The following is a 16,119-nucleotide window of genomic DNA, read 5'->3' on the forward strand; positions in this document are numbered from 1 at the left end:
CCCCCAATGTGTTTGGTCCCACACCTAATGAGTTTTGTGTCGTTTGACAGCAATTCCTGTTGGTGAAGTCTCCTGAGACTCTCTACTCAGTCATCCAGCAGGACATCCCAGCAGCCAATGGGGTTATCCATATCATTGACCAGCCAATCATACCCAGGAACATCCTCCCTGACAGCCCAAAGGACGAGCAGGTGTTACCATGTTATTAGAATGAGTAGTACATCTCAGCCCAGAGGTCCGCTCTACTGCTGGTTTTCCTCCGCATAGTGTTTAAATCCTGGTCCTGGGGGGCACATTTTAGTTTTTGCCCACAGCACTTAATTAACACCTGATTCAAATAATCAACTCGTCATTAAGACCTTTATTAGTGTAATCAGCTGTGTAGTGTTAGGACAAAAACTAAAATGTGCACTCCTTTGGGTCCCCAGAACCAGGATGAAGAAACACTACCATAGCATTATACTATGCTGCCACTTGTGATCGGATGATACCATAGAGTTGCATAGAGGGCCCAATTTTCACAAAACAGTGCAATTGAGGACTTTCACCATTTTGACGTAGCCAATTGGCTGGGACTTCCTACGGTATGGGTTAAGGAAGGATCATGTAATTCTATCAAGGTCAACAGGAGGGATCAGTCCATGAATTATGCTAATGAGAAAACATTCCATAACTCTAGGTGGTAGTATGCAACCTTATAGCTTGTTAACAGACTGTCAATAAACTCACAGAAGTAGTAGAAGAAGAAGAAATTAACTACTTTAAAATGGAGATATCCCTCAGATGCGCTGCCTATTTTGACACAGAAGCCATTATGGCAAAGCTACAAAGATGTGCCCTCTATCAAACTCTTTCGATGATAATGACTGATCGTTTTGTCACTTGAAGTTTGCTGATAAGACCATCGGGGAGATCCTGACAAAGGATGAGAAATACAACCGCTTCCTCTCGCTGGTGGACGTGAGTGGCCTCTAATGGTTTTTCACTAAATGTTTTGTTTCAGGGTTCATATTCACTAAGAGTCTCAGAGTAGGAGTGCTGATCTATGATCAGGTCCCTCCATGTCTATGAAATCTGATTTATTATGATCTGAAACGCTAAACTGATCCTAGATCATCCTACTATGAATACAGGCCATGGTGGTATTCCTTCTGATGTACTTTACCTACTTATTGGACCGTTCTTAAATGCTTCTTAAAGCATTCTGCTGCTAGGTTATAGAGAAAGGGAAAGGGGGATACCTAGTCAGTTGTACAACAGCATTCTGCTACTAGGTTATAGAGAAAGGGAAAGGGGGATACCTAGTCAGTTGTACAACAGCATTCTGCTACTAGGTTATAGAGAAAGAGAAAGGGGGATACCTAGTCAGTTGTACAACAGCCTTCTGCTAATAGGTTATAGGGAAAGGGAGAGGGGGAAACCTAGTCTACCTGCGACCTGGCCAAGATAAAGCATAGCAGTGAGAACAGACAACACAGAGTTACACATGGAATAAACAAAACATACAGTCAATAAGACAGTAGAACAAAAGAAAACAAAAAGTATATATACAGTGAGTGCAAATGAGGTAAATTAAGGAAATAAATAGGCCATGGTGGTGAAGTAATTACAATATGGCAATTAAACACTGGAATGGTAGATCGGCAGAAGATGAATGTGCAGGTAGAGATACTGGGGTGCAAAGGAGCAATATAAATAAATAAATACCAGTATGGGGATGAGGTAGGTAGATAGATAGATAGATAGATAGATAGATAGATAGATAGATAGATAGATAGATAGATAGATAGATAGATAGATAGATAGATAGATAGATAGATAGATAGATAGATAGATAGATAGATAGATATATAGATAGATAGATAGATAGATAGATAGATAGATAGATAGATAGATAGATAGATAGATAGATAGATAGATAGATAGATAGATAGATAGATAGATAGATAGATAGATAGATAGATAGATAGATAGATAGATAGATAGATAGATAGATAGATAGATAGATATATAGATAGATAGATAGATAGATAGATAGATAGATAGATAGATAGATAGATAGATAGATAGATAGATAGATAGATAGATAGATAGATAGATAGATAGATAGATAGATAGATAGATAGATAGATAGATAGATAGATAGATAGATAGATAGATAGATAGATAGGCAGATGCCTTAATCGGCATCTGCCTTGCTCAGGGGCAGAACGACAAATATTTACATTGTAGAGAGCACTAATGATAATGCATGACTTGATCAATGGCTGTCTGTCTGTCTGTCTGTCTGTCTGTCTGTCTGTCTGTCTTTCAGAACTGTGGGACTACTCTGCCTCTGAGAGGTCCTGGTCCTCTCACTGTGTTCGTCCCGACCAACGATGCTGTGGACAAGTTCAGAGACGGCAGGCTGATTTATATGCTGTTCCATGTGAGTACTAATACTATACTATATACGTGCATGCTGTACCACGTGAGTACTACCGTGTACTGCTGTACAGTGCATTGGAAAATTATTCAGACCCCTTCCCTTTTACCACATTTTGTTACGTTACAGCCTTATTCTAAAATCGATTAAATAATTGTTTCCCTCATCAATCTACACACAATACCCCATAATGACATCACAATACCCCATAATGACATCACAATACCCCATAATGACATCACAATACCCCATAATAACAAAATGAAAACTTATTTTTAGATTTTTTTTGCAAATGTATTAATAATAAAAAACAGAAATACGTTATTTACGTAAGTATTAACACCCTTTGCTATGAGAAATACAGCTCAGGTACATCCTGTTTCCATTGATCATCCTTGAGATGTTTCTACAACTTGATTGGAATCCACCTGTGGTAAATTCAAATAATTGGACATGATTTGGAAAGTGTTAGAATTGCGTAAATTCGAATCTGGTATCAGGATAAATATAACAATGAGTCACCGATTGTATACTATGTATTTTTTATTAGCTAAGTAATAAATGGCAAATGCAACTTTCGTATATACGGGCTCACTGTAATACCACGCAGGGCAGAACAGAGAACTGACAAGATGTACGTAAACAGTGTTCTTATACTGTGATAGACATTGTTCCAACCCGTCTGTTGGCCTATCACAGTAGAGGCTGGGCGTGGTTTAAACTTGCTCAGCCTATTGCAGGTGCTCAGGCTGTTCCCCGCCTCTTGGCGCTTCTTGGAGTCCTCCCTCCGTCGATGTATAGATTCTCACTGTTCTGGTATCGCAGCCTAGTTAGAACAGTTGCTCAGTTCCTGCTATTGTGTTGTTCAGTATTTTTCCATCTCAGTTAAACCTCGTGATGACCACCCCTCCCTATCACAACTTTGTAAGCTACAGCAAGTCACACCATGTGCTCAATATTGTTACATCCAAACACAAGGACAAAGCATCTGCTGGGCTGTTATCTACAGTTTTGCAACATGCAGGTCACACCATGTTAGTCAGTTCTTGTCACACACACACACAAACAGGCAAGTAGATGTAGCAAGCAGTTGTTTACTCTCATGATTATGCTCAAGTGCACAAATGCAGATACCTCACACAACCAACATCAGATAATATTTCATCATATATATATGGTAATGGCTATAATGTAAAATACAGGATCCAACAAAAGGCACACACCTGTCTATATAAGGTCCCACAGTTGACAGTGCATGTCAGAGCAAAAACCAAGCCACGAGTGCACCAAAAATCTTTTGCAGAATTGAAGGTCCCCAAGAACACAGTGACCTCCATCATTCTTCAATGGAAGAAGTTTGGAACCACCAAGACTCTTCGTAGAGCTGGCCGCCCGGCCAAACTGAGAAATTGGGGGGAGAAGGACCTTGGTCAGGGAGGTGACCAAGAACTCGATGTTCACTCTGACAGAGCTCCAGTGTTCCTCTGTGGAGATGGGAGAACCTTCCAGAAAGACAAGCATCTCTGCAGAACTCCACCAATCAGGCCTTTATGGAGTGACCAGAGTGACCAGACAGAAGCCACTCCTCAGTAAAAGGCACATGACAGCACACTTGGAGTTTGCCAAAAGGCACCTAAATGACTCTCAGACCATGAGAAACACAATTCTCTGGTCTGATGAAACGAAGATTGACCTTTTTGGCCTGAATGCCAAGCGTCACGTCTGGAGGAAACCTGGCACCATCCCTACGGTGAAGCATGGTAGTGGCAGCATCATGCTGTGGGGATGTTTATCAGAGACTAGTTGGGATCGAGGGAAGGATGTCGGGAGCAAATTACAGAGAGATCCTTCATGAAATCCTGCTCAAGAGCGATCAGGACCTCAGCCTGGGGCGAAGGTTAACCTTCCAACAGGACAACGACCCTAATCACACAGCCAATACAATGCAGCAGTGGCTTCGGGACAGGTCTCTGAATGTCCTTGAATGGCCCAGCCAGAGCTCAAACATCGTTGGAGAGACCTGAAAATTGCTGTGCAGCGATGCACCCCATCCAACCTGACAGAGCTTGAGGCTCGAGACATCTCAAGGCTGTAATGGCTGCCAAATGCGCTTTAACAAAGTACTGAGTAAAGGGTCTGAAAACTTCTGTAAATCTAATATTTCAGTTTATTTTATTTTATTTTATAAATTAGCAAAAATGTCTAAACTTGTTTTTGCTTTGTCATTATGGTGTATTAGGTGTAGATTGAGGGAAAAACACACTTTTATCAATTTTAGAATAAGGCTGTATCGTAACAAATTGTGGGAAAAGTGAAGGGGTCTGAATACTTTTCGAATGCACTGTATATATTGATATATAGGATGTCATTTACTACTACTGTCGATGCTATATTATACTATATATACTATTTTCAAAAGTAAAACGATATAAAGGTAATATGGTGTCATTTGGGAAGCTGTATTTTAATCCACAGTAATGTGATGTGAATGTGATGTGAATACTAGTGATATCCCAGTGACCGCACAGTATTCCCAGTGACCCTACAGTATTCCCAGTAACCATGCAGTATTCCCAGTGACCGTACAGTATTCCCAGTAACCATGCAGTATTCCCAGTGACCCTACAGTATTCCCAGTGACCCTACAGTTTTCCCAGTGACTGTGCAGTATTCCCAGTGACCCTACAGTATTCCCAGTGACCCTACAGTATTCCCAGTGACTCTACAGTATTCCCAGTGACCCTACAGTTTTCCCAGTGACTGTGCAGTATTCCCAGTGACCCTACAGTATTCCCAGTGACCCTACAGTATTCCCAGTGACTCTACAGTATTCCCAGTGACCCTACAGTTTTCCCAGTGACTGTGCAGTATTCCCAGTGACCCTACAGTATTCCCAGTGACCGCACAGTATTCCCAGTGACCCTACAGTATTCCCAGTAACCATGCAGTATTCCCAGTGACCGTACAGTATTCCCAGTAACCATGCAGTATTCCCAGTGACCCTACAGTATTCCCAGTGACCCTACAGTTTTCCCAGTGACTGTGCAGTATTCCCAGTGACCCTACAGTATTCCCAGTGACCCTACAGTATTCCCAGTGACTCTACAGTATTCCCAGTGACCATGCAGTATTCCCAGTAACCGTACAGTATTCCCAGTGACCCTACATTATTCCCAGTGACCCTACAGTATTCCCAGTAACCATGCAGTATTCCCAGTGACCCTACAGTTTTCCCAGTGACGGTGCAGTATTCCCAGTGACCATACAGTATTCCCAGTGACCGTACAGTATTCCCAGTGACCCTACAGTTTTCCCAATGACTCTACAGTATTCCCAGTGACCGTACAGTATTCCCTGTGACCCTATAGTTTTCCCAGTGACCATGCAGTATTCCCAGTGACCCTATAGTATTCCCAGTGACCCTATAGTATTCCCAGTGGCCCTACAGTATTCCCAGTGTGAAACTGTTCAATGTAGAACTCTGTTCTCCCCCTCTGAAGGCCCAGAACAAGCTTCAAGAGCTACTGAAACAACATATCTACTCCCAGGCTGCGGTAAGCACTTTTACCACATGTTACAAGAGCTCATGTTACAGGTGGGATCTGAACCCCGGTCTCCAGCATGGAAAACCACTTCACATGTTACAGGTGGGATCTGAACCCCGGTCTCCAGCATGGAAAACCACTTCACATGTTACAGGTGGGATCTGAACCCCGGTCTCCAGCATGGAAAACCACTTCACATGTTACAGGTGGGATCTGAACCCCGGTCTCCAGCATGGAAAACCACTTCACATGTTACAGGTGGGATCTGAACCCCGGTCTCCAGCATGGAAAACCACTTCACATGTTACAGGTGGGATCTGAACCCCAGCATGGAAACCCACTTTACAGGTGGGATCTGAACCCCGGTCTCCAGCATGGAAACCCACTTTACAGGTGGGATCTGAACCCCGGTGTCCAGCATGGAAAACCACTTCACATGTTACAGGTGGGATCTGAACCCTGGTCTCCAGCATGGAAAACCACTTCACATGTTACAGGTGGGATCTGAACCCCGGTCTCCAGCATGGAAACCCACTTTACATGTTACAGGTGGGATCTGAACCCCGGTCTCCGGCATGGAAAACCACTTCACATGTTACAGGTGGGATCTGAACCCCGGTCTCCGGCATGGAAACCCACTTTACATGTTACAGGTGGGATCTGAACCCCAGCATGGAAACCCACTTTACAGGTGGGATCTGAACCCCGGTCTCCAGCATGGAAACCCACTTTACAGGTGGGATCTGAACCCCAGTCTCCAGCATGAAAAACCACTTTGCATGTTACAGGTGGGATCTGAACCCCGGTCTCCAGCATGGAAACCCACTTTACAGGTGGGATCTGAACCCCGGTTTCCAGCATGGAAACCCACTTTACAGGTGGGATCTGAGCCCCGGTCTCCAGCATGGAAACCCACTTTACATGTTACAGGTGGGATCTGAACCCCGGTCTCCAGCATGGAAAACCACTTTACGTGTTACAGGTGGGATCTGAACCCCAGTCTCCAGCATGGAAACCCACTTTACAAGTGGGATATGAACCCCAGTCTCCAGCATGGAAACCCACTTTACAGGTGGGATCTGAACCCCAGTCTCCAGCATGAAAAACCACTCTACATGTTACAGGTGGGATCTGAACCCCGGTCTCCAGCATGGAAACCCACTTTACAGGTGGGATCTGAACCCCGGTCTCCAGCATGGAAACCCACTTTACAGGTGGGATCTGAACCCCAGTCTCCAGCATGGAAAACCACTTTACATGTTACAGGTGGGATCTGAGCCCCGGTCTCCAGCATGGAAACCCACTTTACATGTTACAGGTGGGATCTGAACCCCGGTCTCCAGCATGGAAAACCACTTTACGTGTTACAGGTGGGATCTGAACCCCAGTCTCCAGCATGGAAACCCACTTTACAGGTGGGATATGAACCCCAGTCTCCAGCATGGAAACCCACTTTACAGGTGGGATCTGAATCCCGGTCTCCAGCATGGAAAAACACTTTACATGTTACAGGTGGGATCTGAACCCCGATATCCGACGTGAAAAACCAATTTACAAAATTGTACAAAACTTATCATGTTGTTGATGAGGACATCTTTCTGAATGCACCCTTTAAAATGGGCTCCACTCAAACAGACATGTTTAAAACTCTAAATGCTTGTTGCCAAAACGTGTAAATTCTTAAATAATCTCTGCTACTGTTAAACAACGTTAAAACATTAACACTACCACAGTGAGTGATGGATTCCAGTTTCCAGTTAAACTAGCATTGGACCCCTGCACCTAAATACATTTGATTAGGAGTTACTGAGTCGAACACAGCTATTACTTTCTGTTTCGATCCTTGCCTATGGAGCACAGCTATTACTTCCTGTTACGCTCCTTGCCTATGGAGCACAGCTATTACTTCCTGTTTCGCTCCTTGCCTATGGAGCACAGCTATTAATTATTGATTCTATCTCTGTAGTTAACCGTGGACCAGCTGGCAAGCATGGGTCTGATTCAGACTATGGCCAATCAGATCCTACTAGTCAACCTCACCAACGATGTAAGTTCTGCTATTTCAAGACGGGATGCTTCCCAAGTGACACCCTATTCCCTATAGGGCCCTGGTCAACAGTAGTACTACACCCTATTCCCTATAGGGCCCTGGTCAACAGTAGCACTACACCCTATTCCCTATAGGGCCCTGCTCAACAGTATCACTACACCCTATTCCCTATAGGGCCCTGGTCAGCAGTAGTGCCAGCAGCATACCACCCTGCATACCTCTGCTGGCTTGCTTCTGAAGCTAAGCAGGGTTGGTCCTGGTCAGTTCCTGGATGGGAGACAAGATGCTGCTGGAAGTGGTGTTGGAGAACCAGTAGGAGGCACTCTTTCCTCTGGTCTAAAAAATATATATCCCAATGCCCCAGGGCAGTGATTGGGGACACTGCCCTGTGTAGGATGCCTATTACCTATAGGGCCCTGGTCAACAGCAGTACTACACCCTATTCCCTATAGGGCCCTGGTCAACAGTGGTACTACACCCTATTCCCTATAGGGCCCTGGTCAACAGCAGTACTACATCCTATTCCCTATAGGGCCCTGGTCAACAGTGGTACTACACCCTATTCCCTATAGGGCCCTGGTCAACAGTAGTACTACTATCTATTCCCCAGCAGTACTGGGGAATAGGGCCCTGGTCAACATAGTACTACACCTTATTCCACATAGGGCCCTGGTCAACATTAGTACTACACCCTATTCCACCCTATTCCACATAGGGCCCTGGTCAACATTAGTGCACTATATTAGGAACAGGGAGACACCGGGGTCTTTTCTATCAAATAGTGTTGAATCTAAAAGGGATAACTAAAGGATAGGTTGATCATGAGCTTTACTGTTTACTTGAATTGTAATTTCATTGTGATTTGTTAAAGGGGAGGGTCACTATTTTATAACAGAATGTTAGAGACATTGGATCACTTTCAGGATTAAAAACCATCTATCATAAATTATACAATTCTGAAGTTCCCTTTTAAGGACATCTCCATTGTGTCTGACAGGGCCTGGTGCTGCTGGGCGGGAAACCTCTTCAGATTACTAATATTATGGCATCCAATGGAGTGATCCATATGATTGACGGGGTTCTAGTCCCGCCCTCGATCGTCCCCATCCTGCCTAAGAGATGTGATGTCACAGAGAACAAAATCATCGTGGTAGGTGGAAACATTCTGTTCTGTTCTATTCTAGTCTATTCTAATTGAAAAATGACTGTGGCATTGTGATGTTGTTTGTGTGTCCGTTCTCCAGGGCCCGTGTGTGAGGTGCAGCTATCTCTATGAGTCACATTGCCCCGAGGGAAGCATAGAACTGGTAAAATAATCACAGCAATGTTTTCTATTCCTCTCATGAAGGTGGCTGGCTGTTAAAGACCTGTGCCTGCTATCCTTGATGCAGTGAAAAGATCCTAAGCTTCTGCTACATCTTTTTGAGTGTGGCTCTATGTCTGGATCTCTATTCAGCTCATGGCCTGTATTATTTATTATACAAAGTAGTTCTTACATATTTTTAAATACCAGCTACATAAACAATGACACATATTTGTAATGATTTGTCTACACTCAAATCTAATGAAATGTTTATTTGTCATATGCCTGCACAGGATACAACTATTTATATTGGTTCTGTTGGTAACGACCCTGTTAGGTAACGACCCTCTTCTGTTGCTAATAAGATACAGTACTTATTGTTGTTTCTGTACCACAGCATAGTCACATGAAGGATTGTGACTATCAGGCATATCCATTCAACCCCACGCTCAATAAAGGTTGTGCTAAATACTGCAACACTACTATTGAGGTAAGTCCTCCTGGTTCATTTCCTGGCTCAGCTCTTGGTTCATTTCCTGGCTCAGTTCCTGGTTCTTTTCCTGGCTCAGCTCTTGGTTCTTTTCCTGGCTCAGCTCTTGGTTCTTTTCCTGGCTTAGCTCTTGGTTATTTTCCTGGCTCAGCTCTTGGTTCATTTCCTGGCTCAGCTCTTGGTTCTTTTCCTGGCTCAGCTCTTGGTTTTTTTCCTGGCTCAGCTCTTGATTCATTTCCTGGCTCAGCTCTTGGTTATTTTCCTGGCTCAGCTCTTGGTTCATTTCCTGGTTCAGCTCTTGGTTCATTTCCTGTATCTTTTTCATTCATCATGTAGAGAGAGAGAATGATATGTCTGGTATGTTTATAGCAATATCTTCTTTCTGAAGAATAAAGTAAAGAAAGAGATTAAATACAAACATGATGTTAACACATAGTTTCGGTTAGGATGACAACAGACTTGCGGACCAAATGACACCCTATTCTTTAAATAGTTCACTACTTCTGACCAGAGCTTTGTGGAGCCCTACGGAGCCCTATGGAGCCCTATTAAGCCCTACGGAGCCCTATAGAGCCTTATGGAGTCCTGTGGAGCCCTATGGAGCCCTATGGAGTCCTGTGGAGCCCTACAGAGCCCTATCGGTCCCTATGGGCCATGGTCAAAAGTAGTGCACTACACAGGGAATAGGGTGCGTTTGAAACCCTGCAGTCTCAGTGAGTGATTTGATTCTGTTGAGTTTCAGCGAGCAGAGTGTTGCAGTGGGTTCTATGGACCTGAGTGTAAAACGTGTACAGGAGGTTTCCAGACACCCTGTTATGGCAAAGGCACTGTAAGTAAAGACTCTATCTGCCTAGCAAGTCGTTCTCTCAGCAGTCTTACAAGCACGCACTCACGCATGCGCACACACACACAAGATGGAAAGAAAGAGCCATACTGTTTGGTTACTGTCTTACGAACGCCGACCCAACTTTGCAATTTTGTTAAATTCATTTGCCGTTTATCTTCAATGTATCAGCAATATTTTCTTATGATCTACAAAAACTTTTGAACATCAGGTAGGCAGTTACTAACCGCAATTCTGGCTTCGACTTCGACTCATCTGACTTCGACTCATGGGCTCTTTGTGTACCTCCGACCCAATCTTCGAGCTGCACAACAGGAAACGCCAGTGGAAAAGAGGAAGGAGAGCTAAGTGAGACCAAGGTGAAGGGAAAACCAGCCACCACTTTCGTCCATCCCAGTTTTCTAGTCACTTTGAAAAATAAGACGGAAGACCTCAGATCGCGGAAATGCTATCAACGAGACTCTTGTAACTGCAATGTTCTCCGTTTTTTTTGCTGAAACATTGCTTTCGAACAAGAAACCCCCTCCATGGCTATCCAACTCGATGGATTCTCCATTCACCGAGCGGACAGTGGATTCAGGGACATTCGTTATTCACTGTGTCATTAATTAAAAGGGGTCTGTCTCTTCATCAACAATAACATGTGACTGCAGACTCTAGCTCAGTAGATACTAGTCTGTAGTCTCAGTCTGTAGTCTCAGTCTGTAGTCTCAGTCTGTAGTCTCAGTCTGTAGTCTCAGTCTGTAGTCTCAGTCTGTAGTCTCAGTCTGTAGTCTCAGTCTGTAGTCTCAGTCTGTAGTCTCAGTCTGTAGTCTCAGTCTGTAGTCTCAGTCTGTAGTCTCAGTCTGTAGTCTCAGTCTGTAGTCTCAGTCTGTAGTCTCAGTCTGTAGTCTCAGTCTGTAGTCTCAGTCTGTAGTCTCAGTCTGTAGTCTCAGTCTGTAGTCTCGGTCTGTAGTCTCAGTCTGTAGTCTCGGTCTGTAGTCTCGGTCTGTAGTCTCAGCCTGTAGTCTCAGTCTGTAGTCTCAGTCTGTAGTCTCAGTCTGTAGTCTCGGTCTGTAGTCTCAGTCTGTAGTCTCAGTCTGTAGTCTCAGTCTGTAGTCTCAGTCTGTAGTCTCAGTCTGTAGTCTCAGTCTGTAGTCTCAGTCTGTAGTCTCGGTCTGTAGTCTCAGTCTGTAGTCTCGGTCTGTAGTCTCGGTCTGTAGTCTCAGCCTGTAGTCTCAGTCTGTAGTCTCAGTCTGTAGTCTCAGTCTGTAGTCTCAGTCTGTAGTCTCAGTCTGTAGTCTCAGTCTGTAGTCTCAGTCTGTAGTCTCGGTCTGTAGTCTCAGTCTGTAGTCTCAGCCTGTAGTCTCAGTCTGTAGTCTCAGTCTGTAGTCTCGGTCTGTAGTCTCAGTCTGTAGTCTCAGTCTGTAGTCTCAGTCTGTAGTCTCGGTCTGTAGTCTCGGTCTGTAGTCTCAGTCTGTAGTCTCAGTCTGTAGTCTCGGTCTGTAGTCTCAGTCTGTAGTCTCGGTCTGTAGTCTCGGTCTGTAGTCTCAGTCTGTAGTCTCAGTCTGTAGTCTCGGTCTGTAGTCTCAGTCTGTAGTCTCAGTCTGTAGTCTCGGTCTGTAGTCTCAGTCTGTAGTCTCGGTCTGTAGTCTCGGTCTGTAGTCTCAGCCTGTAGTCTCAGTCTGTAGTCTCAGTCTGTAGTCTCAGTCTGTAGTCTCAGTCTGTAGTCTCGGTCTGTAGTCTCAGTCTGTAGTCTCAGTCTGTAGTCTCAGTCTGTAGTCTCAGTCTGTAGTCTCGGTCTGTAGTCTCAGTCTGTAGTCTCAGTCTGTAGTCTCAGTCTGTAGTCTGTCTGTAGTCTCAGTCTGTAGTCTCAGTCTGTAGTCTCAGTCTGTAGTCTCGGTCTGTAGTCTCAGTCTGTAGTCTCAGTCTGTAGTCTCAGGCTGTAGTCTCAGTCTGTAGTCTTGGTCTGTAGTCTGTTTGTAATCTCGTCTATAGTCTCTGTTTATAGTCTCAGTCTGTAGTCTGTCTATAGTCTCAGTCTATAGTCTGTCTATAGTCTGTCTATAGTCTGTCTATAGTCTCAGTCTATAGTCTCAGTCTATAGTCTGTCTATAGTCTCAGTCTCTAATATCAGTCTATAATCTCAGTCTGTCTATAGTCTCAGTCTATAGTCTGTCTAGAGTCTCAGTCTGTAATATCAGTCTATAGTGGAAGTCTCCACCGATTATTCTCCAATCGTGGAATACCTGATGGTCAAATGCTAACCCTTCTACCTCCTGAGAGTTTCCATGTGTTACTGTGACTGCTGTATACAGTGAGTGTACAAAACATTATGAACACCTGCTTCCTCCATGGCATAGACTGACCAGGTGACTACAGGTGACAGCTGTGGCCCCTTATTGATGTCACCTGTTAAATCCACTTCAATCAGTATAGATGAAGGGGAGCAGACCAGTTAAAGATAGATGTTTAAGCCTTGAGACAATTGAGACATGGATCGTGTCTGTGGTCCAATCAGAGGGTGAATGGACAAGACAAAAAAAACAGCAGCAACGCTGCTGGGGTTTTCAAGCTCAACAGTTTCCCATGTGTATCAAGAATGGTCAATCACCAAAAGGACTATATTATTATTATTATTATTTATATTACTATCTATATTATTATTATCGATATTATTATTATTATTATTATTATTTATATTACTATCTATATTATTATTATATAGAATATTATCTATATTATTATTATTATTTATATTACTATCTATATTATTATTATCTATATTATTATTATTATTTATATTACTATCTATATTATTATTATCTATATTATTATTATTATTATTTATATTACTATCTATATTATTATTATTATTATTTATATTACTATCTATATTATTATTATCTAGAATATTATCTATATTATTATTATCTAGAATATTATCTATATTATTATTATCTAGAATATTATCTATATTATTATTATCTAGAATATTATCTATATTATTATTATTATTTATATTACTATCTATATTATTATTATTATTTATATTACTATCTATATTATTATTATTATTTATATTACTATCTATATTATTATTATCTAGAATATTATCTATATTATTATTATTATTTATATTACTATCTATATTATTATTATTATTTATATTACTATCTATATTATTATTATTATTTATATTACTATCTATATTATTATTATCTAGAATATTATCTATATTATTATTATTATTTATATTACTATCTATATTATTATTATATAGAATATTATCTATATTATTATTATTATTTATATTACTATCTATATTATTATTATCTATATTATTATTATTATTATTTATATTACTATCTATATTATTTTTACCTCTATTGTTATCTATATTACTATCTATATTATTATCACTACTGCATTGAGGGAAAGAGCTCAAGAAAATAATTTCACTGTACTGTTTTACACCTGTTGTATCCTGTGCACATGGTGAATAGACTTTGAAACTTGAAACGCATACCATTTTAACCATCATCACGTCCTGTCTCCATGTCTTTGACCTGTGACCTTTCTATGTGTGTGTAGTGTTTTGATGGTATCCATGGTAACGGGTCGTGTAGCTGCGAGGAGCGCTTCAAGGGGATCGCCTGTCACATCTGTTCCGACCCCAACAAACACGGAGAGAAGTGTGACCAGGGTGGGTATGAGTTACACTTTATAGTGCCCTATTCGCTATAGTGTGTACTACTGTTGACCACGCCCCCCGCCCCCCCCCCCCCCCCCAAAAAAAAAGTAGTGCACTATATAGGGAATAGGATGCCACTTGGGACACAGAAAAATATAATTTACCCAGTCCTGTTGTATCTAATCCCCATATGGAGCTGGTGCACCATAGAAAGGGCCATTTCACATTTCTCTCCTTGATTAAAAATCATGGTCAAATCTGACTTAAAAACCCTTATCTTGTTTCTCCCCCCTCCCCCCTCTCTCTGTCTCCCCTCTTTCCTCTCTTTGTCCCTCCCTCTCTCCTCTTCCTCCCCCCTCCCCCCTCTCTCTGTCTCCCCTCTTTCCTCTCTTTGTCCATCCCTCTCTCCTCTTCCTCCCCCCTCCCCCCTCTCTCTGTCTCCCCTCTTTCCTCTCTTTGTCCCTCCCTCTCTCCTCTTTCTCACCCCTCCCCCCTCTCTCTGCCTCCCCTCTTTCCTCTCTTTGTCCCTCCCTCTCTCCTCTTCCTCCCCCCTCCCCCCTCTCTCTGTCTCCCCTCTTTCCTCTCTTTGTCCCTCCCTCTCTCCTCTTTCTCCCCCCTCCCCCCTCTCTCTGTCTCCCCTCTTTCCTCTCTTTGTCCCTCCCTCTCTCCTCTTTCTCCCCCCTCCCCCTCTCTCTGCCTCCCCTCTTTCCTCTCTTTGTCCCTCCCTCTCTCCTCTTTCTCCCCCCTCCCCTCTCTCTGCCTCCCCTCTTTCCTCTCTTTGTCCCTCCCTCTCTCCTCTTTCTCCCCCCTCCCCCCGCTCTCTGTCTCACCTCTTTCCTCTCTTTGTCCCCCCCCTCGTCGTCTCCAGATTGCCGCTGTCTCCATGGTGTGTGTGATAACCGCCCAGGCAGTAAGGGTGCATGTAGAGGGGGCTCCTGCCTGGAGGGTTACTCTGGAGACTACTGTGATAAGGAGGCTAAGGCCTGTAACTCTGATGGTCTTTCTGAACACTGCCATGTCCACGCCTTCTGCAGCTTCACCGGCAGCCACACCACGTCAGTATTACTTACTTAGCTTACTTATTGCTAGGCAAAGGGCCTCAGTCAGTGCTCTAAAGTGCCTCAGTCAGTGCTCTAAAGGGCCTCAGTCAGTCCTCCAAGGGGTCTCAGTCAGTGCTCTAAAGTGCCTCAGTCAGTGCTCTAGTTGGACTCAGTCAGTGCTCCAAAGGGCCTCAGTCAGTGCTCCAAAGGGCCTCAGTCAGTTCTCCAAAGGGCCTCAGTCAGTGCTCTAGTTGGCCTCAGTCAGTGCTCTAAAGTGCCTCAGTCAGTGCTCTAGTTGGACTCAGTCAGTGCTCCAAAGGGCCTCAGTCAGTGCTCCAAAGGGCCTCAGTCAGTGCTCTAGTTGGACTCAGTCAGTGCTCCAAAGGGCCTCAGTCAGTGCTCCAAGGGGTCTCAGTCAGTGTTCCAAGAGGCCTCAGTCAGTGCTCCAAAGGGTCTCAGTCAGTGCTCCAAGGGGTCTCAGTCAGTGCTCCAAAGGGCCTCAGTCAGTGCTCCAAGGGGTCTCAGTCAGTGCTCTAGTTGGACTCAGTCAGTGCTCCAAGGGGTCTCAGTCAGTGCTCCAAAGGGCCTCAGTCAGTGTTCTAGTTGGTCTCAGTCAGTGCTCCAAAGGGCCTCAGTCAGTGCTCTAGTTGGACTCAGTCAGTGCTCCAAGGGGTCTCAGTCAGTGCTTTAAAGGGCCTCAGTCAGTGCTCTAGTTGGACTCAGTCAGTGCTCTAGTTGGACTCAGTCAG

General features: G+C 43.6%; 1 protein-coding gene across 8 annotated transcripts in view; it reads left to right on the forward strand.

Annotated features, from left to right (window-relative positions):
• The window catches only part of stab1 (stabilin 1), a 157,343-nt gene that overhangs the window by 33,158 nt on the left and 108,066 nt on the right, over positions 1-16,119 (forward strand). For all 8 annotated transcript variants that reach the window (XR_016488114.1, XR_016488115.1, XR_016488116.1 and 5 more), the window contains exons 12-22: positions 51-191; positions 889-960; positions 2,315-2,428; positions 5,926-5,979; positions 7,937-8,017; positions 9,018-9,170; positions 9,265-9,327; positions 9,721-9,813; positions 10,556-10,642; positions 14,231-14,342; positions 15,199-15,385. Coding sequence is in view for 3 of the 8 variants with exons in the window: in XM_090206515.1 (XP_090062641.1) it covers positions 51-191; positions 889-960; positions 2,315-2,428; positions 5,926-5,979; positions 7,937-8,017; positions 9,018-9,170; positions 9,265-9,327; positions 9,721-9,813; positions 10,556-10,642; positions 14,231-14,342; positions 15,199-15,385 (1,157 nt within the window). In the remaining 5 variants the exon portion in view is untranslated. The remainder of the gene's footprint in view (positions 1-50; positions 192-888; positions 961-2,314; positions 2,429-5,925; positions 5,980-7,936; positions 8,018-9,017; positions 9,171-9,264; positions 9,328-9,720; positions 9,814-10,555; positions 10,643-14,230; positions 14,343-15,198; positions 15,386-16,119) is intronic.

The sequence above is a fragment of the Oncorhynchus mykiss genome, chromosome 17 (assembly GCF_057628025.1).
Source record: "Oncorhynchus mykiss isolate SJ-2025 chromosome 17, ASM5762802v1, whole genome shotgun sequence".
NCBI classification, from domain to species: domain Eukaryota; kingdom Metazoa; phylum Chordata; class Actinopteri; order Salmoniformes; family Salmonidae; genus Oncorhynchus; species Oncorhynchus mykiss.